Genomic DNA, 27,769 nt, shown 5'->3' with positions numbered 1-27,769 from the left:
GCGCGCGAGTGCAGCGGCGGCGGCGCGGCCATGGCCGCGCGGTCGGACCTCGAGCTGCGGCGGGAGTTGCAGGCCCTGGGCTTCGAGCCCGGGCCCATCACCGACACCACCCGGGACGTCTACCTCAACAAGCTGCAGCGGCTGCGAGGCGAGGCCCGGCTGCGCGCGAGGCCCGGCGCGGGGGTGCTGCGGCCTGAGGCGGCGCGCCCGGGCCTGGGCCTGGGGCCGGGGGCTCGCCCGGGGCTCGGGGCCGCCCCCGCTTCCACCTCTTCCTGGGCCGGGAGCCGACCGAGCATCCACCTCGCCGCGGCCGGGGCCCGCGGCACTTCCTCCTGGCGCCCCGGCCGGGAGCGAGAGCTGGAGCGGGACAGCTCCGAGGAGGACGAGCCGCCCGCCCCGAATCCTGGCCCCCGCCGCTGGTGGACCCCGGCTTCGGCTTCGGCTTCGGCTTCGGCTTCGGCTTCACCGTTGGCCCGCAGCCCGGCTGTGTATGGGGCCCCCCGGCCTCGGCCCCTGCCCCGGCCCGAGGTGGGGCGGCGGCTGGAGCGCTGGCTGTCGCGCATCCTGTGCTGGGTCAGCCTGGCGGGGGTGCTCGTCTTCCTGGGCTTCCTGTGGGTGAAGACGGGGGGGCCCGCCCGGGCGCAGGAGGCGGAAGAGAACAGTACGTGGCCGCCCTGTCCCCGGCCCGGTCCGGGGGATCTCCCTTCTCCCTCCCTCCTCCCCCAGCTGCTGGAGCAAGTAGGCTCCTATCCACGCTCCCCTCCCTTTTCTTTTCAATGATTGATTATGGGAGCATAGATTTAGTGCAGGAGAGACCCTTAGATGGTCCAGTCCCCCTACTTGACGGATGTGGAGAAGAAGGCACCTTGGTGCAGGGGAGAGTGCAGGGTTTGAGATCCTTTGGAGTCAAAGGACCCGGGTCCAGGGCCTGTCTCAGCCATTTGCTACATCTGTAACCTTGGAACAGTCCCTTCGCTGTTCCAAATGAGGGATATTGGATTAGGTGACCTGCGAAGGGCCCTTTCAGCACTAAATCTATAAACCTAAGAGGTAAGTGACTTAATCAAAGTCACACAAGTAATAAGGGGCTGAGTTGGCGTCTGAGCCCCAGGTCCTCAGCACAGTTTCCGTTAGAGGCTGTTCTTAGAATCCTAGAACTGGAAGGGATCTTTGAAGCCTTCTCCTTCAACTCATTTTACACGTTAGGAACCTGGCCCAGAGCTTCTCATCTCTCCTGATTCTATCTGCCCCAACTCCCTTGCCTACCATCCTCTCCTGTACCAGCTACTAGAGAGGCCAGAGGGAATGTGAACTTTTCTATCTCCAGGCCGCTAATGCCACTCTTCCCCTCCACTACCTGTTAAGAGAAAGAAGACAGCTTTTGTCATTGTCAGTCATTTAAATCCTCAACCTTCCTCTCACCCCCTGTTCTTGTAGCCAGAGCTCCAGTCGCCCACCAGCCTCAGAGGGTACAAGAGGAATTGTCCCCAATCCTTAACTCTAGGCCCACAGAACTCTCATTACCATCCTCTTCTCTCTACCAGCTGCTGGGGGGGAGGAGGGGAAAAAATCTATTTTTTCACCGCCCAAATTTTCTGTGGCGCTCAACTTCCTAGCTCTCCCTGTCACCAGCTACTTTGGAAAAGGTTAATTTCTCTTCTTTCCTTATCTATGGGGCTCTCACCTCCCCAGTTTTTCTTTTTTTTTTTTTTAAGTGAGGCAATTGGGGTTAAGTGTCTGAGGCCTGATTTGAACTCAGGTATTCCTGACTCCAAGGCTGGTGCTCTATCCACTGCACCACCTAGCTGCCCCATCCTCCCCAGTTTTTCTTGACTGTCATCTTTCTGACTGTTGAGATGGCAGAGAAGGTCGTAATTTCTACCCCTGATGCCTACCTCCAGGTTTTTAAGGCTATTTCCCTTCTACTATCTGCTGGGCCAGGCTTAGGTGTCTCATTTGTTATGATCCCTCTCATCTTCCTTAGATCTCAATTTTCCAGGCCAGGTATCCTCTGCAGGGGCTCCTGGAGTAGGGGACTAGGGAAGCTAGACCTAGTAATAGGATGTAAAATCCTATTACTAAATGGAATAGTAATAGTTTGGGTTTCTTTTTTTCCTAGTAATAACTTTCATCATCCCGTCTTTTAACTCCATCTCTCCTCTTCCTGTACCCTTACTCCCTGTCCAGTGGAGACCCCTCCCTAGAGAACAAACTTGACCAGTCCCTAACCCATCCTCCCTCTGATAATCACAAACACAGTGTTGCCTCAAATGGGTAGCCTTGGGGCTGCTTTCTCCTCCCTTACACCTCTCCCAGTTGAGGTGGTTGGAGTCCCATAAGCTCTGTGATTTTGCCCTTTCTTCTCTGGACTTGGTTTTCTTACTGTCCAGTGGAGATTTTAATACCTGCCTCAAATCACTAGGCCTGCATTAGAATCTCAGATGTTGGAGCTGGAAGGGGCCACAGAGGGCACTTTACAGTTATGGGGAGTGATTATTTCCAAGGTCACACAGCTAGCCAGTGGCAAATGTGAGGGTACTTTGTAAAGTTAGAAGTGTAAAGGAAACCATATGGTATTATGAAAAGAGCATCTGGATTTGAATTCTGGCTTCTACATTTAACTAGTCATGTGACTGGGCAAGTCATTTTGTCTTCTCTGCCTCATCTTATCTGGAAAGTGGAGATAAATACACTCAGCTTTTGTGAGGAATGCACTTTGTAAATTAAATTGTATAGTCAAGATTACAGTAATTGATTACTGTTATATCTCTTCCCTCCCTTTCTCACCTCCCTCCTGTTTTAAATTTCTAATTCTGTAACTTGGAAGAAATTCCCAATTAGGCTTCTCTCATACCTGCATATAATTCTACATTCACAAAAGCAAATCTATTTTCCTTCTATTGAGCTGTTTCTAATTGCCAAAAAAATTCTGGCCTTTCCCATATGTGATGCCCTGTTCTAGTATTTTCACCAAGACTCAAACTCGAGGAGGTCATACAGATTTCAATATTTCTTCCACAAGATGAATGGAGCATTTGTGTGATTTTTTCCACAGAGAAATTTGCCTTATTTTTCTCTGGGCCTTAGTCTTAAAAGGAAGTGACACTGTACATGTTGTTTCTTTATAAATTTAAGTGTGAAGTGACACATCAAATAATTTACCAACTTTTAATATTCTCTGCAGAGCATGATAATTAATTCAGCCTGATTAATATTGACTGTGTCCAGGAACAAGTTTAAGCTCTTTCCCATCTTATGAGCTCAAGAAATTCTTCAAATAAACTTTGAAAAATAATCAAATTGCCCCTTAACAGTTGCCATACATGAATGCAAGTTGATGGTTCATCTTGATTTAGATGATAAAAGAATGTGTTGGAAAGGTGTTTGGTCTGCAAGCAGACCTAGAAATACACATAGGTGGATTGGGATATGCCATTCAGGTGGGACTACCTATCAGGAGAATTGACGCTGACCCAGGTTCAACTGATTTTTTGTAACCTTGGTTCCTTTGTACTCTGGTGGTATGAAACCCAATATTTAAGGCTTGGTTTCCCCACCTGTATACTTGAGGGGGTTGGAATCAAATGGTCCCTTCTAGCTCTGTTGTAAACAGTTATGCACAATGCCAAGAAACACTTTTAGGAATGAGGCAAATAAAAGGTACAGTGTTATCAGGCCCGTTTTTAGATGTAGCCTTACAAATGAAGGAATGGACTTTGCCTACTAGCCAATGTGTAAGGATATATTTGACTGTGAGCATTTAAAACCACTTCTGACCTGGGAAGTGTGTTGCTTGGCATCTCTCTAGTGCCAGTCAGATTCTGCTTGCCCTAGGTTTGAAGAGGAGGCCTTCTTTTCCCAACTGGCTACCCTTTTAACCTCTTCTCTCTTTCTTTTTTGGTCTTAGTGAAGTTATTGCCTGTGGACTGCGAGAGGAAAACAGACGCGGTGAGTTTGTTTCCTAGATTTTTATTATTCCTCCTGAGGATGCAGCCCTCTCTAGAGAGGTCAACTTCCCCAGAAAAAGATCATAATAGGATCATTTTCTGGGAGTATTTTCGGTAATGTACCAAAATCAAATAGTAGTCTGTGGTGTTCATGTCAGACTCAATTGTAGCCATGTAGGAGAATCTGAAATGTATGGAATTGAGCCCCTAAAGATCCATCACCTGTCCTGTTAGAAAAGCTCTTCCATCAATTGTAACATCAGTAACTTTGATCTGTCTGCTTCTAAACTGATTTTAGGGAAATATGGTGAGTTGTTTGCATAGGCTCTGTAGACACCTCCCTGACTTGGAAGGGAAATGATTGCTGATTTTAACCTTCAGGAAGCCTGTTTTCCAATTCAGTATCTGTCCCATTCCCAGCAAGAGTCTCAAGGGGAGGACTATGTGCCTTTAAAATGTGCCTTGATTTTTGACATTGTGCATTTCTCAGATGCAGCTTCAATGGAATTAGCCCTCTTAGTCTGTCCTCAGATTTGTTTATGAAGCACCAATGTGCCCTACAAATAATATTTGGGGAAGGCAAGTAACTACATCCATTTATGAGTCATGAAAACAGCATTAGAGAGCAGAAGTGATGCTCTGGTCTTGGCGATTGTCTGGGGAAGATACAGAGTAATAAATTCTCAGGTCATAAATCCTAACAGTAGAAGCTTTCATGCTGCCAGAGGGCATGACTTACTAGTCTAATTATTCCGCATGTAATGCCCAAGCATCCTAGGACACCAGTTCAGATGGGGTAGCTGATGCTTTTGAACTGCAGTGCATTCAGCTTGGTGTTAACCCTGCCTGTGAATGAAGAGGAGACCTAGGTTGCACTCACCTGTGTCATTTCTGTCTGGATTTGGACTGTGGAATATTTAGCAGATTGGGGAAGGGGGTCATGAGGTAATAGTGTTCTCCTTAATGGGTTTGAGTCCCAGCTTTGCCTCTGACTCTGTGTATGACCCAAGATAGATCATGGATCTCTCTGGGCCTCAGTTTGCTCATTTGGAAAAGGAGGATAAGAAATCTATCACCTAGTTTCTCAGGGCTATTGTGAGAAAAACACTTTGTAAATTTTAAAGTACCACATGAACTGTTGCTTAACTGGACTGATGGTAAATAGCTAACATATAGCCCTTTAAAGCTTGCAAAGTGCTTTACCTATATTATCTCATTCAGTTGGTATGACAATCTTGTGAGGTGGGCTGTTATTATCCCCATTTTATAGATGAGGAAACCAAGGCTAAGAGAGGCTAAATCTCTCACCCAGAGTGACATAACTAGGAAGTATCTGAGGCATGATTTGAACTCAGATCTTCCAAATTCTGGCACTCTGTCCAATATGCCGCCTAGTTGCCCATGTTAAGGGTTAAAATTCTAGCTAGTCTGTCTAAAATATCTAATGAGTGGTCGCCAATAAATTATAAGCTTTAGCAAGAGTTAGGTTTTTAAGCATTTATTAAGGAGAATAAGAATTTGGTAAAGAGAGAGAGAAAGGCCTAGATTCCTATCTATTAAAGGGAGAGCACATTTCTAGCTCCCTTCTCCGCCAGCGTCCTCAGGAAAAAGCCCCAGAGTCAGCGCCAGTCTCTTCCTTCCTCCTCCCACTAGTCCGCGTCACTTCCTCCCGCCAAAGAAAAGGCTCCTGGTCTTGCCCTCAAAGACCTTCGCTTCATGGGCAGAACTCTTCTACAGTAAGTATCCAGCAGGTGGCGTCATTCCAATCGTTACAGTCCCCCCTGTTGTTCCTCAAGAAACAAAATGTTTCCTTGACGGAACAGTAAAAACAATATAATAACTATTGCTAACTAATAATATGTGAACAACAATATAGAAAAGGAAGAGAGGAAAGTTTTGTCCAGAGGGGCGATTTTTTGTCCTCATGAACCGACGCTTTGACATTGGTCTTGCAAAGGGAGGGCCTCTGCAGAAAATACATATTACAGATGGTGTATATTATAACAGAAAAAGAAAAGAGAAAAAAAAAACAAAACAAAGCTGTTCATTTAAAGTCTCTGAAAGTCTTTTCTCAGATGTCCTCTAGGTGTAGTCGTGGAATGGAAGTCTTTTCAGGGGTTGATGTGTGGATACTGGTAATCAGCCAGGAAAATTTCCTACAAAATTGAGCTTAACACAACTTTAAAATAGCTTTGTCAGTAATCAAATCAAACAATGAAAGTTCTCAAAAACATGTCTAAGGGAATTCAGAATCTTAGTTGTTACACATGAAACATATAATAAAACAAAATCGAAACATTCTTTAAAATTATAATATTACTGAGAAGACAATTGCTGTGATATTAATTTTTAAAAATAATTTTTATCTTTGTTTCATCACTTTTTGCATCATCTGCCTAATTATCCTCATGCCATTATGAGAAATTAGAAAATCTAATATAATTGGTAACAGGTGTCAAGGCCAAATTCAACACTGTATTTATCATGACACCTGAGATAATTATGGGGGTTACCATAAAAGAACAGAGAAATGATGGGATATGAGCATTCCCACACTTGAGCAATATGTACTGCCCATACAGTATGCCAGGCTTAAAATAGGTGGATGGAATATACGTCCATGCCACCGAACATATTGGAGGAAACTGAGTCAGACTTAATCAGATCCATGGGATTAAGATGTCCATGGCATCAGGCATATAGGAGGGAGCATAGAAGCCAGGTGTAGAAGTGAGATGGGTGGGATGAATACTTCCAGCCATCTGTACAATATTGTGGGGAAAAATAAAATAAAATATTAAACCAAGAGAATCCAACCTCAACATTTGTCAAAAGCCGTTCCCTTGGCCATACCTTGACTTCATGCATGTCTCTCCTCATGTGACAGTTCAGTGTCTGCTCTTGCATGTATTCCTCTTGTGATTGGATGGCATCTTGGCCAACTGGCATCTGATAACTCAGAATAAAGGCAATTAATGTCTTAAATGATAAGTTCCCATAATCCAAGTCTCATATGGATTTAAAAATTGAGGATAATAAATGATTGCAAAAAATGCGAATACATCTTGACTCAGAACACAATATATAATTATGCAACAATTTCAAATAATACCCCTTTTTTACTTAGTATACAATTACTTTTGTGAAAAATCAGAACATATTTAAATACAAGTTAAAGCACAACACAATCTCAATGAAAACTTTTTTTTTTGAGAAAAGAAAACTTTTACAAATGTTCCCCTCCTTTTTTTTTTTTTTTTTGGAATATGCTTATCAAAAATAATACTTCTAGAATCAATTTACACTTGCCATGGCAAACAATTTGCTAGGGAAATGCTTTAAAGAGTTTGATCAAATAATCAGTTGAGAAAAAATAACAAAAACAAATAACTCAGAATATGGGAGCACAATACTCCTAGAATTAACATTGTATAATAAAATCAAAACCATCTTGCAATGTTTCAAAATTAGATAGACAATGAATAGAAGAAAATACACATGGAACAATAAATACAGTGAAATTCAAACTAAGGAAATCTAAATGAATATGAACTTAATATCAATAAGAGTATTATAAAATATAAACTTGATCACATGACTATAAAAAGCTTTTACAAATATTCTCCTTGTTTTAGAAACTAAGTATAAGACACAATCTCAAAAGCATTAAAATCTCTATGAAAATAAACCCATACCATTAATTTCAAAATGTATATGTAATAGCATAGAAATCCTATGTAACCTCTGAACTGATACTATTAATAATCTGAGTGAATTTAGAACACTTTTGATTCCGATATCTAAAATCCCCAATACTCATATCAATACCTTGCTGCTTACTTCTACATTTCTGTAAAATATATACCCTTCCATGGCAAAAGAAGCAGAGTCTTGAACTATGTTGATTGTCATTCTTATTCAGCTTAAGTTTTTCTTCTTTAACCCCTCTATATTGTCTGTCGGGCTTTTCACCATACAAATGCTTTATAAGATTACTAATTAAAGACAAAAGCAGGTTAGCAAAATTATGAACAAAACGAGCATATCTGGAATTTAAAGAGTTTTCTAAGATTGTCTCAAAAGCACAGCCAGGCCGGGGAAGGGCTGAGCCTGAAGCTGCAAATGCAGGTAGAAAAAGTTGAGCATGCGCATCAGATCTCTGGACTCCCAGGCAGGGGAAGCTATGGGCTTGGCCATAGGAGGAGTAGAGGGTGGGGTCTGGAGAGGAGGGGAGGGACCAGCACAATTTGAATCACACTTGATTTTGAACTCAGGTCTGGATTCCTCTTCCCCACTTTGCCTCCAGGTGCTAGTGGATTAAAAGCTTCTAGAGGTGGGTCATTGCCTCCAGGCATGCAAAATTAAAGCAACAATTACTGTTAGAACTGGGAAAAGCTGCGGGAATCTCTTCAGGTTTCTCTGAAAAAAGCATGGTTGGGAGAGGGAGAGATATTTCCTTGTGTGAGTAAGTTGCTGGCTCTTTTAACAAAAATAAAAAGAAAAATAGAAAATCCACAAAAACAAAGCATTAACATGATCTTATCTCCCATTTGTCTGGTTAAACAGACTAAAAAAAAAAATAAGGTAATTAGGGAGTTTAAAAGGTCCATTTGAAAAAATTTAAAGGGAAAACACAGCCAGTACGCCCGTACTTAGCAATTTAAAGGGTAGGGGAAATTTCTTACCCAACCAGAAGATCAGAAGAAGACTGAGGTTTAGCTTTCCTCTTCGTGGTCAGCCATCTGTTAAGGGTTAAAATTCTAGCTAGTCTGTCTAAAATATCTAATGAGTGGTCGCCAATAAATTATAAGCTTTAGCAAGAGTTAGGTTTTTAAGCATTTATTAAGGAGAATAAGAATTTGGTAAAGAGAGAGAGAAAGGCCTAGATTCCTATCTATTAAAGGGAGAGCACATTTCTAGCTCCCTTCTCCGCCAGCGTCCTCAGGAAAAAGCCCCAGAGTCAGCGCCAGTCTCTTCCTTCCTCCTCCCACTAGTCCGCGTCACTTCCTCCCGCCAAAGAAAAGGCTCCTGGTCTTGCCCTCAAAGACCTTCGCTTCATGGGCAGAACTCTTCTACAGTAAGTATCCAGCAGGTGGCGTCATTCCAATCGTTACACCCAAATTAGTTTGCCTTCCCTAAAAAAATCCCAGTTGCACAGTGGAAAAAGCACTGGCCTTGGATTCAGGAGGACCTGAGTTCAAATCCAGCCTCAGACATTTGACACTTACTAGCTGTGTGACCCTGGGCAAGTCACTTAACCCTCATTGCCCCACAAAAAAAGAAAATCCCAATCGAAGCCTAGAGGAGATAGTCTATAAGCTTGTATAGATAAGGAAAGCTAAAAATGTGAAGGTCCAGTCTATAAGAAGGGGGAAATCCAGAAGGAAAAAAGTCTTTTGTCCTAAGTCTTTCTGTTTTTATTTTAAGTTGGAAAGTTTCCTGAATCATTCCTTTCCCCTTCCATTTCTACTTCTGGATTATTCCTTTTGCCCTTCCACTTTCACCTGGACCACTGTATATCTAAATACTATGGTGGTATTGTAAAGTACCCCCAAATATTATATAAGGACATCTCTAAAATGAGATATCTTTGACGGGAAAAGAGATATGTATGTGTATGTACATACATATATAGTATAAACTGACTTGTTATAGGGTTTTATACAAAATACTAATTTTGGACTGCACAGTATACCAAACCCTTAACTAGAAAGATTTTCCCTCCCTTTTGATGTGTCAAGCATATAGCTCTCATCTGAACAAGTAGCAGAAACTACAGGGTCTTGTTAGAGGACTCTTGACACAGAAGCTGGTATGAGAGAGATGGTATTGGGAGGGTGAGGATTCAGTTTAACCATCAGACTGTCCTGATAAAAGCAGAAGTTATCCTAATCCAGCTGTGTAAACTTCGGTAAGGTATTTCCTATCTCTTGACTGTAGTTTATCTGTAAAATGGAAAGCTGGACTAGCTGAAAGATAGTCCAAAGAACAGGCTAATTTTCTCCATTCCTCCTGACTCTCTAAATTTCTACTATTAAACATCACTTCTATTGGCTTCAGTGTTTCTGTATCCATTAGCTTCTTTACCATTGCTTACAAATGTCTCGGTCTGCACTATTCTTTTTTTTTTTTTTTAAGTGAGGCAATTGGGGTTAAGTGACTTGCCCAGGGTCACACAGCTAGTAAGTATTAAGTGTCTGAGGCCGAATTTGAACTCAGGTACTCCTGACTCCAGGGCCGGTGCTCTATCCACTGTGCCACCTAGCCGCCCCTGTACTATTCTTAAAGACATTTTTTTCACTAGACCCCACCATCCCCATTTTCCTTTCACAGCAAAACTTCTAATAGAAACAGTCCACCTTTACTGCCTCTACTTCCTCACCTTTGACTCACTCTTCAATCCCTTGTAATCTGGCTTCCAGTCCTACTACTTAGTTGAAACTGCTATCTTCAAAGTCTTAATTGTTAAATCAGTGGCCTTTTTTCCCCACTTTCATCTTTCTTTAACCAATCAATCAACAGGAGTTAATTAAGTACCTACTTTATGTCAGTACCTACTATAGTACCTACTACATGTGCTAGGTGCAGGGGATACAAAGACAAAAATTAAATGCCTTCAAGGTATTTACGTTCTTTTTTTAAAAAAAAATTTTTTTTAATTTTTTGCCAGTCAATGAGGGTTATGTGACTTGCCCAGGGTCACACAGCTAGTAAATATCAAGTGTCTGAGACTGGATTTGAACTCAAGTCCTCCTGAATCGAGGGCCAGTGCTTTATCCACTGCACCACCTAGGTGCCCCCAAGGTGTTTACATTCTAATGGGGAAGAAAACATTTACAAAATATATAACAAATAAATGACTAAATAATTGTTTTCTGGGGTAGATGCTAGCTGCCAAGTGAGGAAATCGGGGGTGGGGACAGGGATCAGAAAAGTCTGTGTAGATGGTATCACTTGTATTGAGCTTTAAAGAAAACTAGAGAATTTTTTCAGAATGTGAGATGGAGATGGGAAGGGAGGCATTCCAGGTGTGAGACAAAGCCTGTTCAAAAGTACAGAGAGAGAAAAGGCAGGTTCATGTGTCAACCTGTCTGTAGTGTTTGACACTATTGATTCTCCCTCCCTCCCTCCTTCTGGATGCTCTCTCTTCCCTGGGTCTTCATAAAATTTCTCCCTTTTAGGCTTCTTCCCACCTGTCAGCTCCTTCTCAGTCTAATTTGTTGGATCATTATCCTCTCTCTCACCACTGAGTACCCCAAGGCTCTGACTGGGCCTTCTTCTCTCTCCTTTCTATACTTCCTTGGTTATTGCATCATTTCCCATGGATTCAACAATCATGGCTCTGCAGGTGATTCCCACATCTACATATCTAGCCCTCATCTCCTCCTGAGCTCTAGTCTGGCATCACCAGCTACCTGCTGGATCTCTCCACCTGGATGTCCCATCAGCATCTCACACTCAACATGTCCAAAATATCTTTCCACTAAGTCTGTCCTTGCTCTTAAATTCCCCATTCTGTCAAAGGCAACAACATCCACCCAGTCACTCAGGTTCATAACTTAGGAGTTATTCCTCTTTTGAGAAACACTGAACTAGGAGTTTTTATTTGTCATGGGGCAGAAGGTAGAACAGAGAAGTAATTGGAGTTTCGGTTTCTTGTTTGACTGACAGTGTGGCCCAAGGTCTAGGGTTTGCAGAAGTGATCATATATAGTAAGGTAACACAAAGGCAGCTCCTTTTATTATACAGTGTCCCAAAAAAGTTATAATACTCAAGTGGATCTGTGATCTCATCCGTGTGGATGGTCCTTTCCACAGTGAACCTTACAAACCTATCCATGCCTGCCTGTCCTGTTCAGCTTTCATCCATGTCCTCATGTAAGTTCACCATAGGTTCTACCCAAACTACCAGGGGCCTTTGTTGATTTGTGTGGGCATCATGAGGATACCAGTAGAGCATAAAGCTGTCCATAATTTAGGAGGTATTTTTAACTCTTGCCTCTCCTCCCTTACATTTCATATACATAATTGCCAAGTTCTGGTGCCTCCAGGACATATTGTGCATCCATTCCTAGTTTATTTAGTCTATATTCACCTCTCACCTGAACTATTGAAGTAACATGCTAAATGATCTTTCAGGATTATTTCAGGATAATCCAACCTCCACATGGCTTTCAAAGTAATCTTCCAAAAACCTGTCTGACTGTATGATGTGAAGTTTCTGTGACTCCCTATTACCTCAAGTGATAAAATACCCATCTCTCTGTTTGGCATTTAAAACTCTTCATAATCTGGCCCCAGCCTATTTTTCTAGACTAATTTCCTATCACTTTCTCATACACTCCATGCCAGCCATTCCCTGGCCATGATATTTTACCCTCTGTTTTGTTTTTTTTGGGGGGGCTGGGCAATTGGGGTTAAGTGACTTGCCCAGGGTCACACAGCTAGTAAGTGTTAAGTGTCTGAGGCCAGATTTGAACTCAGGTCCTCCTGAATCCAGGGCCAGTGCTCTATCCACTGGGCCACCTAACTGCCCCTACCCTCTGTTTTTTAAGAAAGGCTGGCACCTTGCCTTGAATGTGCCTTCCCTTCTCGCCTCTTGCTTTTTGGAATCCCCTGCTTCCATCAAAGCTTAGATTAATTGCCATGTCCTACAAGAGTTCATACCAAACCTATGTGCGCATGCACATGACACACACAAAATTATTCAGTGTTTATTACTTACCTGTATACATGCAGTTCCACTAACCTGAATGTTAGTTCCTTGAGGACGAGGACCCATGGGGGGGGGCGGGGAATAAAATAGATTCTTAATGTTTGTTGAAATGATTTAAATTGTAAAATTCTAGAAATTTTGCATCTGTAAGGAAATAGGCCTTGGTGTCAGATGATCCACAGTGTGGAAAATCTATAGACAGATAATAGAGTTTTGACTGTATCCCAAATAATGAAAGTCCAGAGTCTGCAGCATGCTGTCACACACCAGCCTCACAGAACGCATCATTCGCCACTTTGGGATACGTGCTGGATTGTGATACTTTCATGCTAGCATGCTAACAAGGCCCTGTAGTCTATGTTGTTGCTTAAAGTGAGATCCACAATTCTACCCTTCGGGCTGTGGCTGTTCAGTTTCTCCCTCTAAGGTAGACAGTCTTTGTTCCACACACACACACACACACATACACAGTCTGATACCCTTGGCTGCTGCTCAGTCGAACACTTGTGTCAAAAGATTGGAAGAGAAAACCTTTAGTTACATATAAACCATCAGATATACTGCTGGTGTTTCTTTTCAATCAGTCAATAAGGAGTGAGTGCCTAGCATCATAGGATTTAGAGCTGTAAAGAACCTTAGAAATCATATTCTCATGAGGTCCAAAGAAATTGTGATTTGCCCCAGATCACTTTCCCCCGGCCTAAGCCTAAGGACATGGGACTTAGTGAGGGAGGGTCTGTGGGCAGATGTCTAAGGTAAAATGCTCATTCACTCAGTAACTACTCTGCTAGATGCTTTTAGGAGACAAGATCAAACAGGATTAATATCTCCCATGAGCCCAGCACTGTACTAGGCATTCAGGAGGGATCTAAAAGTTCCTGTCTCTGAGGAGTAACTGTAGGTATCCCGGGAGATAGGCTTGGGGAACAAAATGTACACGTAGAAAGTTATTTTGTTATCAATTTGTTTCTGTGTATCCTCAGTTCTGCCAGGTGGAACAGAAGAAAGTTTTGCTAGAGGTGCTGCATGAGTTATATAACTTCTTGGCCATACAAGCGGGTAAGTGTGTGTGTGTGTGTGTGTGTGTGTGTGTGTGTGTGTGTGTGTGAGAGATACAGTGTCTCAAGGGAATTTTCCCTTCTTTTTTTCTTTCGTGTAATTTTCCCCTTCTTTTTTTCAATTCAGTAAGCATTTATTAAGTGCCTATTGTGTGCCAGGCACTGTGCTAAGCACTGGAGATACAAAAGAGGCAAAAGATACAGTCCCTACCTTCAAGGAGCTTACAATCTAATGGGGGAGACAACGTGCAAATACAGAAAACAAACTATATAAAACTATATATACAAGGTAAATAGGAAATAATTAGCAGAGGGAAAGTCTCCTGGAGAAGGCAGGATTTAGTTGGGACTTAAAGGAAGCCAGGGAGATTGGAACATTCCAGGCATGGGAGACAGCCAGAGAGAATGTCCCAAACCCAGAAATGGGGGCCAGCATCACTGGATCAGAGAGGATGTGTTGAGCAGAAAGTTGTAAGATGATTGGATAGCTAGAAGGGGGCTAGATTCCCGAGGGCTTTGGCTGCCAAACAGAGTTTTGTATTTGCTTCTGGGGGCAATAGGAAGCCACTTGAGTTTATCGAGTAAGGGGGTAACGTGATCAGACCTTCATTTTAAGAAAATCATTTAATGGCTTCATGGAAGATGGATTGGAGTGGGGAGATTGGAAGCAGACAGACCTTCCAGCAGTTGTGAGGTGAGGAGGGCCTGCACCTCTGCATTGCCAAAGTCTAGTACACACCTTGAATAGAGTAGGTGTTTAATTAAGTGTTGTTGTGTTGAATTAATCATAGTTCCATGACAGATTGTGTTTTTGTTTTTTTGGGTTTTTTAAGATTTGTCCTGGGGAGGGGAGGAGGAGCAGGCGGAGGGAGGGAGAAAAGTTTGGAACTTAACATCTTATAAAAATGTTGAAAACTATCTTTACATGTTCTTGGGGGCGGGGGGGATAAAATACTATTAAGCTAAAACAACAACAACAACATAATTCCATGAACACAGATGTGAAGAACTGTTCCCCAAAGCAAGAAAAGGCAGGCTTGCTGCCTAATAGCTGAGCTCCTTTGCCAGAGAGTAGAAATTCTAGCATGAGACACTCTGAAAAGAAGTCTCTGCTTTTCTTCCTTACCGTTCAACTACATCTTTTTTTTTTTTTATCTTGGATTTAAGCAGAAAGTCTTTCCTCCTGGTTCTTCTCTTTGTAAAGACCCTGGAAACCATTGTGCACAACTGTGACTCAAAATAGAAATGGTGTCTCTTTGGTTTGTGTGCCTTTGGCTTAGATGGTTCTTGTGCTTGCGTTTCAAAGGGGGCTTGGACACAGGGCCTCAGCTTTGCTGTCTTCTGGCCCCGATTGTTCCCCAGGCAATCTGTTCATTCAAGCAGAATAGCCTTTTTTTAAAAGTGACCCACAGTATGCATTATAGGCTGAGTCTAGTTCAGGACCAGCCAGCTCACAGGAGGGCCAGATGCTGCTGTGTTCACAGATGGTGTTCCGAGCAGAAATAACCACGGCAGTGTGGAGGCAGCTTTCACATTGTCGGCAGTAGCAGGGGTGAGCATGGGGAGAAGGAGACTGCGGAGAGATGTGGATCAGTAATGTGAACATTGACCCACAGTTCTCATACACATATGTGCCATGGAAATGCACCTCGCTCTCCATTGTACATCTGCCCTAACCTTATTGTTCGAATCAGTGCCCATTCAGTTAGGATCTCATATCCCTCAGCATTGTCCTTTTCATAGATTCCCCTAGAAAGCTCTGAGTCAGCCCTTTCCTGACTGGGAGACCTTGAGCAAGTCACTTAATCTTTTAGGGACTCTGTTTCTCCATCTATAAAATGGAATTAATAGTCCTCGCTCCTTTTCCCCTCAAGTATGCTAGAAGGATAAGTGAAATCTTAACTGAGGAAGTGCTTTCGAGCTCTTTGGAGGAAAAAGCCTGAATCTGCTCATAGTGGTTTGCTTCTCATGCTTGTCTTTTCTCACTTTCACTCACTTGGAAACTGGCTTCTAGCCCCACCTCTTAGTTGAAACTGTTCCCCAAAGTCACCAATAATCTATCTCTTAATTGCTAAGTCTGGTCTTTGTAACCATGGGTAAGCATTTGTGCATAGGACTTTAATTCAGTCTTCTGTGAGCTAACTTATAACTCAGACACAAATAGTTTGTTTGAAAAGTTATCTTAAACCAGGACCAAAGCTGGCGGGGTTCTCATCCCCCAGTGTACACTGCAGTAGCTTATGTCCTCAGCTCTCCAGGTGGGGCATTTTGCTTAGTGTAGTGGTAAACTCTAGTCTGAGGTGCTTCGGTTCTTCACATATATCTGGGCACTTGCTCTGAAGCTTGCAGGGCAGCACTGAGGGTTTGAGCCCAAATTAAGAAAGACCTTGATTAGAGAAGGATCCCACTCTAGTTCCCCATACCAACTTCCATAGCTGTACATCAGACCCTGGTTGGGGCAGTTTTCTTAGATGGTCTGATCCAGGCCTATGTTGAGTTTGGTCCTGGTATCACAGAGAATTCAGATCATTGCAAGGGTATAAGAATGTAGATTGGGAGGTCCCAGTTTAGTTCTAAGACACTGCCCCAATTCTGCACAGCTCCCTCTATCTGATGTGATCAAACCCCATATGATAAATAGAACTAATCTGACCTGCTGAACCAGCCAAGGACTAATAACCAGCATTCAAATTCAGCCTCAAACACTTCCTGGCTGTGTGACCCTGGGCAAGTCATTTCACCCTGTTTTGCCTCAGTTTCCTCATCTCCAAAATGAGCCAGAGAAGGAAATGGCAAACCACTATAGTATCTTTGCCAAGAAAACCACAAATAGAGTCATGGAGAGTTGGGCATGCCTAAAACAGCTGAAAAACAATAACAAAATGTGTGTTTAAGTATCTATTACATATAAGGCACTGTACTGGAGAGAGAGATGAAAACCAAAACACAGTTCCTCCCCTCAAAGAGGTTTAAATCTAATAATAAAATTAACTAGGAAACAAGGTTTTACATCAGAAACTAAGCATATATGTATATGCTCAGGCACTATGTGGGAGGCAGACTATTAATAAAGTATAGCAGGAATTTGGCGAATGGACTGGGATGGGGAAGAAAGGCTTTGTGAAAGAAATGGGATTTAGCTGAGCCTTGAAGGATTGAGTTGGGCTGAGGGGGCTATCTGAGGCAGGACCATCCTCTGCCCCTTAGGACTAACACTCTGTAACTGACCAGTACCTCAGGACTCTGGTCCTCACCGCCTGGCCAGCCCTCCACCCACTGCATACTGGGCCATTTTTATGCTTCTCACCCTGGGGAAGACCAAAATGAGTACCATTATTCCAGGCTGCCTACCTTGTGTCATGATTTTTTAAATCTCCACAGAGTTTCCACAGCCTTGCTGCCTTTTTTTTTTCCTCCCCAAGCTATGTTTATTTATAGTACAATTCATGTGTCATCTGAAGCTATTCGTCTGATCCTTTTAAGGATCAATTGAAAACAGACCTTGGTATTGTGCAGCTTTTAGTCATTTAATGCAAATAACCAAACTGCTTTGCAGGTCAGGTTTTAATGATCTGGAATTGATCCAAGCTAAGTGGCTTTTGATCTTGCTATGGGGAGTGAAGATGCCCTAGCAGAAGGTGGGAGGCAGCAGCTTGGCCATATGATCCTTATTAGAGTGGACGGCTTGGTTCTCCTGCATTTGGAGTCTGTTTCAGAGTCATTTGTGTTCACCTTTTTTCTGGATTTGAATGTTGGGTTTTTTTCCCTAGGTAATTTTGAATGTGGAAATCCGGAGAATCTAAAGAGTAAATGCATTCCTGTTATTGAAGCACAGGAATACATTGCAGTAAGTAGGATGGAATGTCAATCCATTATTGTGATGTCTCGGTGGTTCTTATTGATCTCCTCGACCTGATGTGGTTTTCTCCCCTTCTTGTTGTATGATTTTGTTTGTTTATTTTAAAAAGCTGTGTCTCATAGATTATCTCAAAGTCTGTCTTGGGGCATTTGAAGAAGGGATTCCTTAGAGCTACAGGCCTGAGCTTCTGATACTAACTCTCTGTCTGTAGCACTTAATTGTTACCTCCATGACTACATTTTATCCTTACCTTAGCCCTAGAGGTAGAGGGTGTGCCATTTTATAGGTAAGGAAACTGAGGCTCAAAGACGTCAGACAACTTGCCTACATTCTTAGGTTGCAGGGCCAGCCGTCATACATCTCCAGACTCCAGGTCCAGTGACTTTTTCACTGTAGTACAAGGTTTTTTATATCTGTTCACTGGCCTGAAATCTGTCCGATTTGTTGGTATTCTCCTGCTGGTTGTCCAAGCATTGGCCTCATTTCCTAGCTTTTTCCACAACTACTCAAGTTACGTTTTTTAGTTGATTGATCCCCCTCTCCTAGTGGTGAATTGCTTTCAAGGTGACTAATAAAATGGGCAACGTGTATAGTGTGTAAAGAACCCTGGATTTGACAGTCAGGAGACCCGAGTTGAAATCCTGGTTCTGCTATGTAGTAGCTATATAACCTTTGACAAACCACTTGCCCTCTCTGGGCCTCAGTCTCCTTATTTATAAACTGTATATCTAAGGTTTTCAGTCCTAATTCCTAGGATTCTGTGACTTTTGTTGGAAGGGACTACAGAAACCATCTAGTCCTAACCTCACTTCTTCAGAGGAAAAGACTTGAATCACAAAGTGGGAATGATTTGTCCAAGGTCACACCACAAGTTAGTGGCAGAGACAGGAATGTGATTCAGGTCTCCTGGTTCTCTGTCCACAGTTCTTTCCACTATAAAAAGAGATTTCTGCCCTCTCCACCCCAAATCTCCCACAAATTGATGCTTTGGCCTAATATTCCAGTCCTTGGAAAGATTATATTCTTTCACTTGTCTCACATCACTGTCATTTTACTTGTGTGCTTCTGCATCCTGTCTTCTAGTTACAGCCTTGTCTGTGGGCTCTCAGCAATGTGAAACTTTCCTTTCTGCCAATTTGCTGTGCATTTAGTGGAACAGGTCTTCAGGGGCACATAGAGAGCTTCCTTACCAGGCTACAGAATAATGTGTGTTCCAGCCAGTCCATCCAAATGCAGAACTAATCTTCTTATGGACCCTTCCCCACAGAATGTAACCGGCAGTTCACCAGCAAGGTTTGAAGCTGCATTGACCTGGATACTGAGCAGTAACAAGGATGTAGGAATCTGGTGAGTGAGTGTCAGCTCAAGGCGGAGATGATAGGATTTAGAACTGGAAGGGACCTTACCAATCCTTGATTACCACCACATTATTTTGTAGATGCAGAAATTGAGTCCCAAGAAGGGAAATGACTAGTCCAAGGTGTTAAAACTCTTTCACTTGTCCATTTTCTACCCTCTGAGGGTCCTCATAAAATTGGGCAAATTTTTATGGGCCAGAATTTAGAAATTATGAATGTAAATTCCCACAAAAGCAGATATGGCTGTCTCTGGCTTGAGGCTGGAAAGGAAAGGGATGATAAAATAAATGAAAGAGCAGCAGAAAGAAAATATTGAGGATGAAACATAAAATTTGTGAGTTTTAGGGGCTCCACCGGATATTCTGCTTGGAACAGATCAGTTTGTGTTCTCTGAATTCCTTAGCCTTGCCATCCTACTTCTTGCCTGAATGTGCAGTTCCTTACTGGTGGGTGAAATCATTCTGTGCATGCTCATTTGACTCTCAGTATGGAAACTGGAAAGGAGAACCAAAGCATCATTTCCTTCACAGGCCCTGGAGGCGAAAGATACAAAGTTCTGATAAAACATGGCCCCTGGCCTTCTGGAGCTTGAAGTCTGATAGATGATCAGGTGGAAGTTAGAGGGATGTCTGTTTTGGCTCAGTATAGAGAAAAACTTCCAAACAATCTTCAGTACCATCCAGTGGTAGAATGGGCTGCCTGAGAACAGGGTGACTTTCCCCTCAACTGAAGCTGAACCCACTTCTTGGAGATGGTATAGAGAGGATTTCTGCTTTAGGTAGACATGAAATCCCGCCCAGGCCTAATCTTCTCTGTGCCTGTGAGATTCAGGAGTCTATTCTGACCAGCAGTTCTAGCCTGCTTTCAATACTGACCTACATCATTAACAGAAAGAACCTTCCTTTTCACCTTCTGTGAAATGCCTGGTTTGGACATTGAGAGCAGGAGGAGAGACGCTAGTGGATTGTATTTGACAGTTCTGAAAGTTTCTCCTGCTGGGAAACAGTCATCATGTAAACACTTTCCATTTTATATTGTATGCCAGGATCTCTGGGCAGGATACAGTTCTCTGATATTAAAACACACTCTAGGGTTTTCTGCTTCTGTAATCCGCCTGAATTACTAATTCCTTCAGCAGTGTATCCAGTGGGGGCCCCTTGGGCAGCTCAACCAAATGCTTTATAACTGGATGCATGGCGTGATGAAAAATGTGTTAGCTTCAAAAAAGCCAAGTCGGGGAGGGGGCAGGGGCTGGGGGTGGGGGCACATGTACACTCTCATGCTAGAAAAAGCAGAACCACCTCAGGATTTTGTCCTTCATCACTCTAGCAAAATAGATCCATGTGTGAAGATATTAGCCTCTTCATATCTGAGAAGACAGACTTCTGGAGAGGATGTGGATGACCAAAGATATAAAGTAGGTTACAGGGAATTAGGCCATAGCATATAATCTCTGTACAGGGCAGGCATCTATTAATGTGATGTTAGGCTACTTGTCCCCTAACCTGTCTGGAAGAAAATAGAGGTGTCAACTTGGTCTCCCCCCACCCGAGTGCTTTTTATAACTCTTCACAGCAAGGTTTCCCACCCTCTGTGCAGCTTGTCTGGACACCAGCAGCTGGGAGAGTGACCAGCCTTGAAGAATCCACCAGTTTCTGTTTCATCCCATGGGCTCCGTTCATCTCCCAAGCTCTTTACACTTAAACAGTTTATGTGCCTACTGTTTATGGAGAAAGAGTGTGACCTCCAAGATTCTGTCTTTAAATTCTTGCCATGCAATTGCGGAGCAGTGGTTCAGTAAACATTTCCATTTCTTTATGCTGAGAGGTGGGAATCCAATTTAAAGTTTAATCTTGTGCACGCTGAGAGGCGCTGTCAAAGGCCCTGCAGAGAGAGACGTCACTTTAGCAGCGGGGGGAGCAATCCTGATGCCTTCTTTAAAGCTTTAGTCTTCCTAAGTAGCCAAGGTGGAAAATTTCTAGAAAGGGCTACCACGAAGATGCCAACTATGTCTTATAAAAAAGCAGGGCAGCCATCGATGTCCCACCTTTTTTTTTTCTTTTCCCTGTTTCAAGCTCTTGTTTTTTGCTCCTTTTGCATTTGGATGCCTCTGACTGTACTTTGTATCCTGTTTAAGGTTGAAAGGGGAAGACCCGTCTGAGTCAGTGACAACTGTGGACAAGGTGGTTTGCCTGGAATCTGCCCGTCCCCGGATGGGTTTGGGTTGCCGGCTCAGTCGGGCTCTACTGACAGCCATTACCACTGTGCTCCTTTTCTTCTGGGGTAAGTAGTTCACATGCATCTCTGCCCATCCACAATACCTTCTTCCCCAAGTTAGCTTCAAGTATGAATGATGAGCTTCAGAAATCCCACTCCATTCTCTGTAGTGGGCATGAGCTCTGGCAAATAAAAAGAGCAGATGAACATGTTAATGATGAGAATAGTTGGGAAATGTCCTTGATTCAAGATGAAACATTTTAAGGGTTCCCCAAAGTGAGATGAGGTCCTGATCAGGTAACTAGAAGCTCAGTAGTTCCCTTTCAGATGCTACAGTTATGAATGTCTAGATCATCCTTTTAAGCTCAGCACAAATGCCCCTTCCTCTTGAAAGCCTTCTCTGATCTTCTCTTCCCAGTCCTAGTGACCTTATCCTTTGATCCCTAACACGTTTTTCTTCACTTCTCTAATGCTTTTATCCTTTAATACAGTGTATTATAATGAGATGTTTGTATTCTTGACCCTATCACCGCTAGACTGTAAGCTCTATAAGGACAAGGATTATGCCTTTCAAAAATTTTGCCTATCTTTCAGTAGTAGCTTAGTATAATGATTCTTCCATAGAAGACATCTAATAAATATTTTTTGTATTTTTTAAAAAATGGTGTGCTAAATATCTCCTTTCTCAAAGGAGACAGGGCTCATTTCAGTGTAAAGGACTTCAATCCTCTGAAAAATGTGAATATTTCTTGGAGAAGAGGGGAGAGTAAAGAAATCCTGATAAAAGAGGGACAAACGAGTGCTGACTAGTTAAAAACTTAGCCCCTGTATCTCTAAACATCTGTGGCTCTCACCGAGCAAAGGCTTTGGGGTTGGTGGAGTTCAAAAAACCAAATCACAGACAACAACTGGCTTGACAACTTCAGGGCTGCAGCTACAACTCTGAGAATGAGCTTTGCATATGCACTGTGAGAACAAGAACATTGGACACCCATGGGTCTCTTCAGTGGTGCCAGAGTTCCTGGGAATCTCTATCAACAGGAAGGACTTCTAACAGGAAGGACTACCACATGTGTGTATAGAAGGGACACAAGGAAAGTGGCAGAATGAGACTTGATAGAACCTCAGCTCCTGTAGTTGAGGGCCCCTCTGCTCTAACAACTGGAAGGCTGGTGATGGGCTTGTTTCCCTGCCTATGCGCTCTGTGTCTTGCTCCTGAGCAGGCCCTCAATAAACACCTGATGATTGATCTGAGCTCTCTGCTTCTTCCAGGTCTGGCTTTTTTGTGGGGACTTCTGATTCTTCTGAAATATCGGTGGCGGAAATTAGAGGAAGAAGAACAAGCCATGTATGAGATGGTGAAGAAAATTATAGGTGACAACCATATTAGATGAGATCTTGAGAAAAGAAGGTTTGGGCAAGTCAAGAAGTCCATGTCCTAAGCTGTCACCGTTTGTCATTGCAGCTGTAGTTCAGGATCATTATGTTGACTGGGAGCAGGACATGGAACGCTATCCATATGTGGGCATCCTTCACGTACGAGACACCCTGATCCCACCTCAGAGCCGGTAAGATGAGTCTCCTCTGTCATTGGAGATAGGGTCCTGGCCTCTCTGTGCTCTGCATAGATCTTCACTGGTCCCATATCAGCTGAGGATCCTTTGACTTCTGGGCAGCATATATTAAACAGTTTGCTTCTTTTGTCACTTGTCTACAGAATTCTCCAATCTCTACAAGAGAATTAGTCAGACAAGGAAAAAAAAACCACGACTGTAACTTCTCTATAGGTAATAGCCAACATTTAATTATCTGTAGGTGGATGATCCACACCATGGATATTGCTTTTAATCTTTTTGTAGCTTGTTTCTGTCATATACTTAAGCATCTCCTTCAAGACTGTGTGACTGTATCTGTAGATCAGCAGAAAATGGAAGAGGGGGCACAGTCTAATACAATAAAGACTTAAGTACCTGCTGTGTACAGAGCTGTGTGCTGGGGGTTCAGAAAAAGCAAAGCCTAGATTCAATTCCATCCCCGCCCTCATGGAGCTTAATGTAGTAGAGAGATAATACACAGGCACAGACAATGATATAGATTTAAAGGAAGAAGGGACCTTAGAAACCACCGAGTCTACCCCCTACCCCCAATTCATTTTACCTATGAGGAAACTTAGGCACAAAGAGATTAAATGACTTGGTCAGGTGCACACAGCTAGTAAATGTCTGAGGTGGAACTTGAGTCCAAAAAGTTCTTTTTGATTCAGAGCTCACTGCTCTGTCACAACATGACACCTCCTCTATAAAACACAGCTACAGGCCTTGAACACATGGACTTTAGATTAAGTCTGATGTTCTACTTATTTGAGCTAACCAAAGCATTAGATAAACACAATAGAGAGTACAAAACAAGTGCTATAAAAGCTATGGGAGGAGGAAGGAGAATTGGTTATTACCAACTGGAGAGATTAGGGAAGGTGACCATTGAGTTGTTTTGAGGTTCTCAAGATGTGATGTAGACAGCAAACAGATTCAGATTCTAATAGTGGAGCTATTGTAGTACTGTAGTAGGCTAGTACTTTGCCATCAACCTGTCTTCAGCATGAAATAGGGGAGCAGGAGGAGAAATTAGACATCTTTCTAACTCTCAGAGTCACCATAGTCTTTAGCAGATGTACTGAGGTTTGGTTTAAGGTGTAGCTTAGACACTGATATTTAAATATGGATATAAAATTGTATTCCAAAGCCAAATAGAAAGTATTTTCTGATCACCTAAATACATTACAACTTCATGGAAGATAAAATCTAAAGCTGAATAAGGACTCTTGATGGCCTCCAGATGAACTGAAAATAGCTGTCTTCAGATTCTTTGGGAGGCTTGTTGTGTGTGTGTGTGTGTGGGGGGGTGTCACCTTTTGGTTTGTAGTGTTCATTGATTTAATATGTATCTGCTCAATCATTTAATCTGTTTGAGCCATTTTCCAAGTCAATAAGTAAGTTCGAGCTAGGCTCTTGAAACATAGCTGTATGTTAGGTAAAATGTCAGCTCTGCTTGGGTACACTTGGATCTCCCCCTGCAGTACCTTTTGAAGGCCTATTTGTGAAAGATCGAGAGAGATTTGAAGAGCTTTTTAGTGATGAAAAGCAGTGGAAGCTGATTAAAGCAGCCCAGCTCAATCCAGGCTTGTTCATTACTAGTTAACGGACAGCCAGTGGGAGGAAGGGGAGGATGGGGAACCAGATATTTGGCCTTTAGATTCATCGAGAATCCTGTCACGGCTCAGACCATGTCATCTGACTCCCTAGGGGACAAACATGATGGTCTTAAATGCTGACACCTCAAGCAGCTGCCCTCATGCTTGGGAGCTGTCAGTATAAGGCTATCGAGTAAGTCAATGGAGGTTTGGTCCCAGGTGAAGTAGGCATCTTTTTCCAGAGGCTAGCCAAGCATTTGCCACTTTTCTCATTTGGACTCTTAGAGTAAGGGTCAGGTGAGGAAAGCTGCAGGGCCATTGTCTGCCTCCTCAGCACACAGGAGACCCTTTCCTAGGGTCCAGTGTCAATATTGCCTCCTGATTCCAGGGCCACCCCAGGAAAACCATCCTTTTTGGTCATCTCCCATCTGTAAAGTGGAGATAATGGTGCCTTATTCTTCTTGCCTTTACACAGCACGCACACGTGCACTCACACTTCACCACAGGAGGCAGTAAGAATGAGGTCTGCAATGCTGAGAACAGTTCTATATAAATACATAAAGCTGGTATTCATTGAAGTGAGGAGGTAAAAATAACCTTCCCACCTGGCTGCCTTGAAATCTACCTCCCCACATTCAGAATGGGGTGGTAGGCAGATGGATGTCAGGACAGACAAGGAAGGCCCATGAGAGGCCGATGGTGCGGAGGGCTCAGTGCCCTGAAAGTGGCCCTGCCTGGAGGGAATGCCAGGCTCAGGGCACACTGCAGGCGGTGTATGCTCCAAAGACCAGATAGCCCCTCTTGGCTTCTGCAGTGTGAGACTGCCTGTCAAGCCAAGCTCCTCCTGTTGAGCCTTTACTTAAGAGGCCAGTGGTCACTCCTTAATTAGCCCTCATGAGAAATTAAAATACAGGCAGCCTTGGTATCTGTGCTAACCTAGAAAGGACCAGCATGAATCACTGATACCTGGGGAGAGTCCCAAACTCAGCCGGCCTGCTTCATTCTTAGAGAAAGAGGAGGCTGATGTGGACTTCCTCAATGGCTTCAGGAGCCATTAATGGCACAGCCTCTAGAGCAGGAAGACTTGAAGATTTGTTTTCTTCCTAGACAACTAGTACTGGCCCAAGGCACGTCTCCCTAGCGCAGGAGACCTGCCTTGTGCTGGATTCTTTCCTTTCCCCTAAAACAAACTGCATTGCGCTTCCCCAGCCCCCTGTACCCGCCCTTGGTTTGCTCTTTCGTTTGAAGGGCATCCGTAGGCAGTTGGGTTTTTTCCCATGCTGTGCTGTCCAGTCAATGGAGCGCAGCAAACAGGGACCTCTTCACCTGGCTAAGACCTACCGATCTCTTCTTCTTCCAGGAGGCGCATGAAGCGGGTCTGGGACAGAGCAGTGGAATTTCTGGCATCCAATGAATCCCGGATTCAGACAGAGTCCCACAGGGTGGCTGGAGAAGACATGCTGGTGTGGAGATGGACTAAGCCCTCTTACTTCTCTGATTCTGAAAGCTAACCTCCCCAGGCAGGGTCAGACGTTCATGTCCAGCCTGTCCTTGGGGACAGTTTCCACCCTAGGCTCAACAGAGAGGAGTCCACAGATCTGCTGGTGCTGAATTCACACTCATGCCTTGACCTCCCAACTTCTCCTGCCCATACATTGTTCCCATTTCTGAAGGTCACGCCAAGAAATTTGTGAAAAGTTTAGCTTGTGAGGACTATCTAGATTTGCCCTGAGGGTTGGGGAGGAAACAAATTGGGTCATGTAGCTGATCCTTGGTTTTTTTCAGCAAGTAGACCCTTCCTCCCTTTCCTGTTTAGCACCTTTCTTTCTTAAAAGGAAGTGAAAAGGGGTGGATGCCCAACAGCTGCACAGCTGCTGGAGATCAGTGAGGTGCAGCCAGTAGCTTCCCCCAGTGGCCAGCACCCACTGGTGCTGGCAGCTTATACAGCTTTGGAGAAGAACCTCCTGGGGTGGGGTCATAGGGTGGCAACTGATGGAGGACCGAAGGCAGCTGTGCTAGGTGCCTGGGGAGACTGAACAGGTGTGCTAACATGGGAGGAGAGAAGAGTCCACTTCCTTTCGGAGTCTGACCTTCCTTTCCAAACAAGGGGAGGGGGAAAAAAAAGAGGCCAGGAAAACTGAAGTGCATATGGGAAGACCTATTATGGTGGTGAACAGCTTGCTCTGCCTAGACTAGGGCATCTGTGAGGTCGGTGGGTACCTGGGACCTGGTGAGTGGTGCATCAATGAGGGGACGGGGTTGGGGTGCTAGCCATTGTCCCTGCTTCTGCAACAGATCTGTAGGTAATTAATTGGGGAAGCAGATGCTTAGGCAGTGGAACTCAACAGATTTTAATTTTTATACTTTTTTCATCACAAAATTAGCCTTCCTAAGGTGGTGGTGTCTATCCTGTGGTGGTTCTCATTAGAAATAGTCAGTTTTGGTTGGACTAGCAATCTCGCCAGCATCGTCTATGTACTGTAGAGGGAATCCTCATTCTGAGGGATAACCATGGCCAGACATAGGGTGTTTCCTGTGTTGTAAGACCCCCATACTCAGCCCCCAGGACTGACTGTGTCATGGAGTCACTTTTTCCACACACTTTGCACATTGTCTCAACAATCTAGAAACATCTTCCAGGGAGACTTCAGCACCTCCGCCCCCTGCTGGCCACATAAAAAAGTTGCAGGGGCTCTTGCTTCACAATTCTGAGACTGCCGAACTTCATTACCTACCTCCTGCTGGCTCATCAACTCAAATCAGAACCGAGAAGGAAGTCTCCAGAAACAGACCAGTGGGGGGTCTTATTAGTCAAGTAGGAAAGATCCCACACTAACTTGAATTTTATCCCCATATGTTCTCATCTGTGGCAGGAATGGGGTCTCTGAACAAAAGGGAAACTCAACAGCTGTCCAGAAAGACATTAGCCATCTCTTTCTGATCTTAGTGGTTTTTCTCTTAATAAAATTCCAGTATTCCACATTTTAGCAATACTATTTCCTCTGATGTTTGTATGATCCATGGTGCCTGTAATCTTAAATTTCAGCTCAACTGTATAGAAATATCATTATAATCAGGCTCAAAGTGAACTTCATTATTAATGACTAAATTGCTGGAGGAATAGCACTATTTATTAAAAACATTTGTTTCTTTAACACCGTTTTGAATGTTGTTGGAAGGGTAAAATTTTTGTCAAGAACAACTTCAATGAGAGGTCAGCTAGAGAAATGCACAACAATACTCGAATGTTATTGGATCAGCATTCACAAGACCTGAGTTCTAATCTTGTCAGTGTCAGTAGCTATGAAACTTTGGGCAAGAAATTCTCTTCTCCGGCATCATCTCTAAAATCGGGGGTGGGGGGGTGGGAGGGGGGGGGGGTTGAATTAAATGGGCTAGCTAAGTGGCTGTGTAAGTCTCCCTGT

At 43.5% G+C, this 27,769-nt stretch overlaps 1 protein-coding gene across 1 annotated transcript; it reads left to right on the top strand.

The window, feature by feature from the left end:
* LEMD2 (LEM domain nuclear envelope protein 2) lies at positions 1 to 27,499 on the top strand. The gene is made up of 9 exons (XM_044002377.1): positions 1 to 661; positions 3,908 to 3,948; positions 13,646 to 13,721; positions 17,491 to 17,567; positions 18,847 to 18,926; positions 21,075 to 21,220; positions 22,427 to 22,528; positions 22,620 to 22,722; positions 25,705 to 27,499. Exons 1-9 carry the CDS (start codon positions 31 to 33, stop codon positions 25,853 to 25,855), a joined length of 1,407 nt encoding a protein of 468 aa, XP_043858312.1. The 5' UTR covers positions 1 to 30; the 3' UTR covers positions 25,856 to 27,499.
* The last annotated feature ends 270 nt before the right edge of the window (positions 27,500 to 27,769 follow it).

This window comes from Dromiciops gliroides, chromosome 4 (genome assembly GCF_019393635.1).
Source record: "Dromiciops gliroides isolate mDroGli1 chromosome 4, mDroGli1.pri, whole genome shotgun sequence".
Taxonomy (NCBI): Eukaryota; Metazoa; Chordata; class Mammalia; order Microbiotheria; family Microbiotheriidae; genus Dromiciops; species Dromiciops gliroides.
This window is presented reverse-complemented; position numbering and strand designations above follow the sequence as displayed.

Coding starts and splice junctions, on each gene's coding strand:
- LEMD2 (XM_044002377.1), top strand. CDS start 31: ATGGCCGCGCGGTCGGACCTCGAGCTGCGGCGGGAGTTGCAGGCCCTG. Junction 21,221..22,426: donor TGTGCTCCTTTTCTTCTGGG/GTAAGTAGTTCA, acceptor TGCTTCTTCCAG/GTCTGGCTTTTTTGTGGGGA. Junction 22,723..25,704: donor CTGATCCCACCTCAGAGCCG/GTAAGATGAGTC, acceptor TTCTTCTTCCAG/GAGGCGCATGAAGCGGGTCT.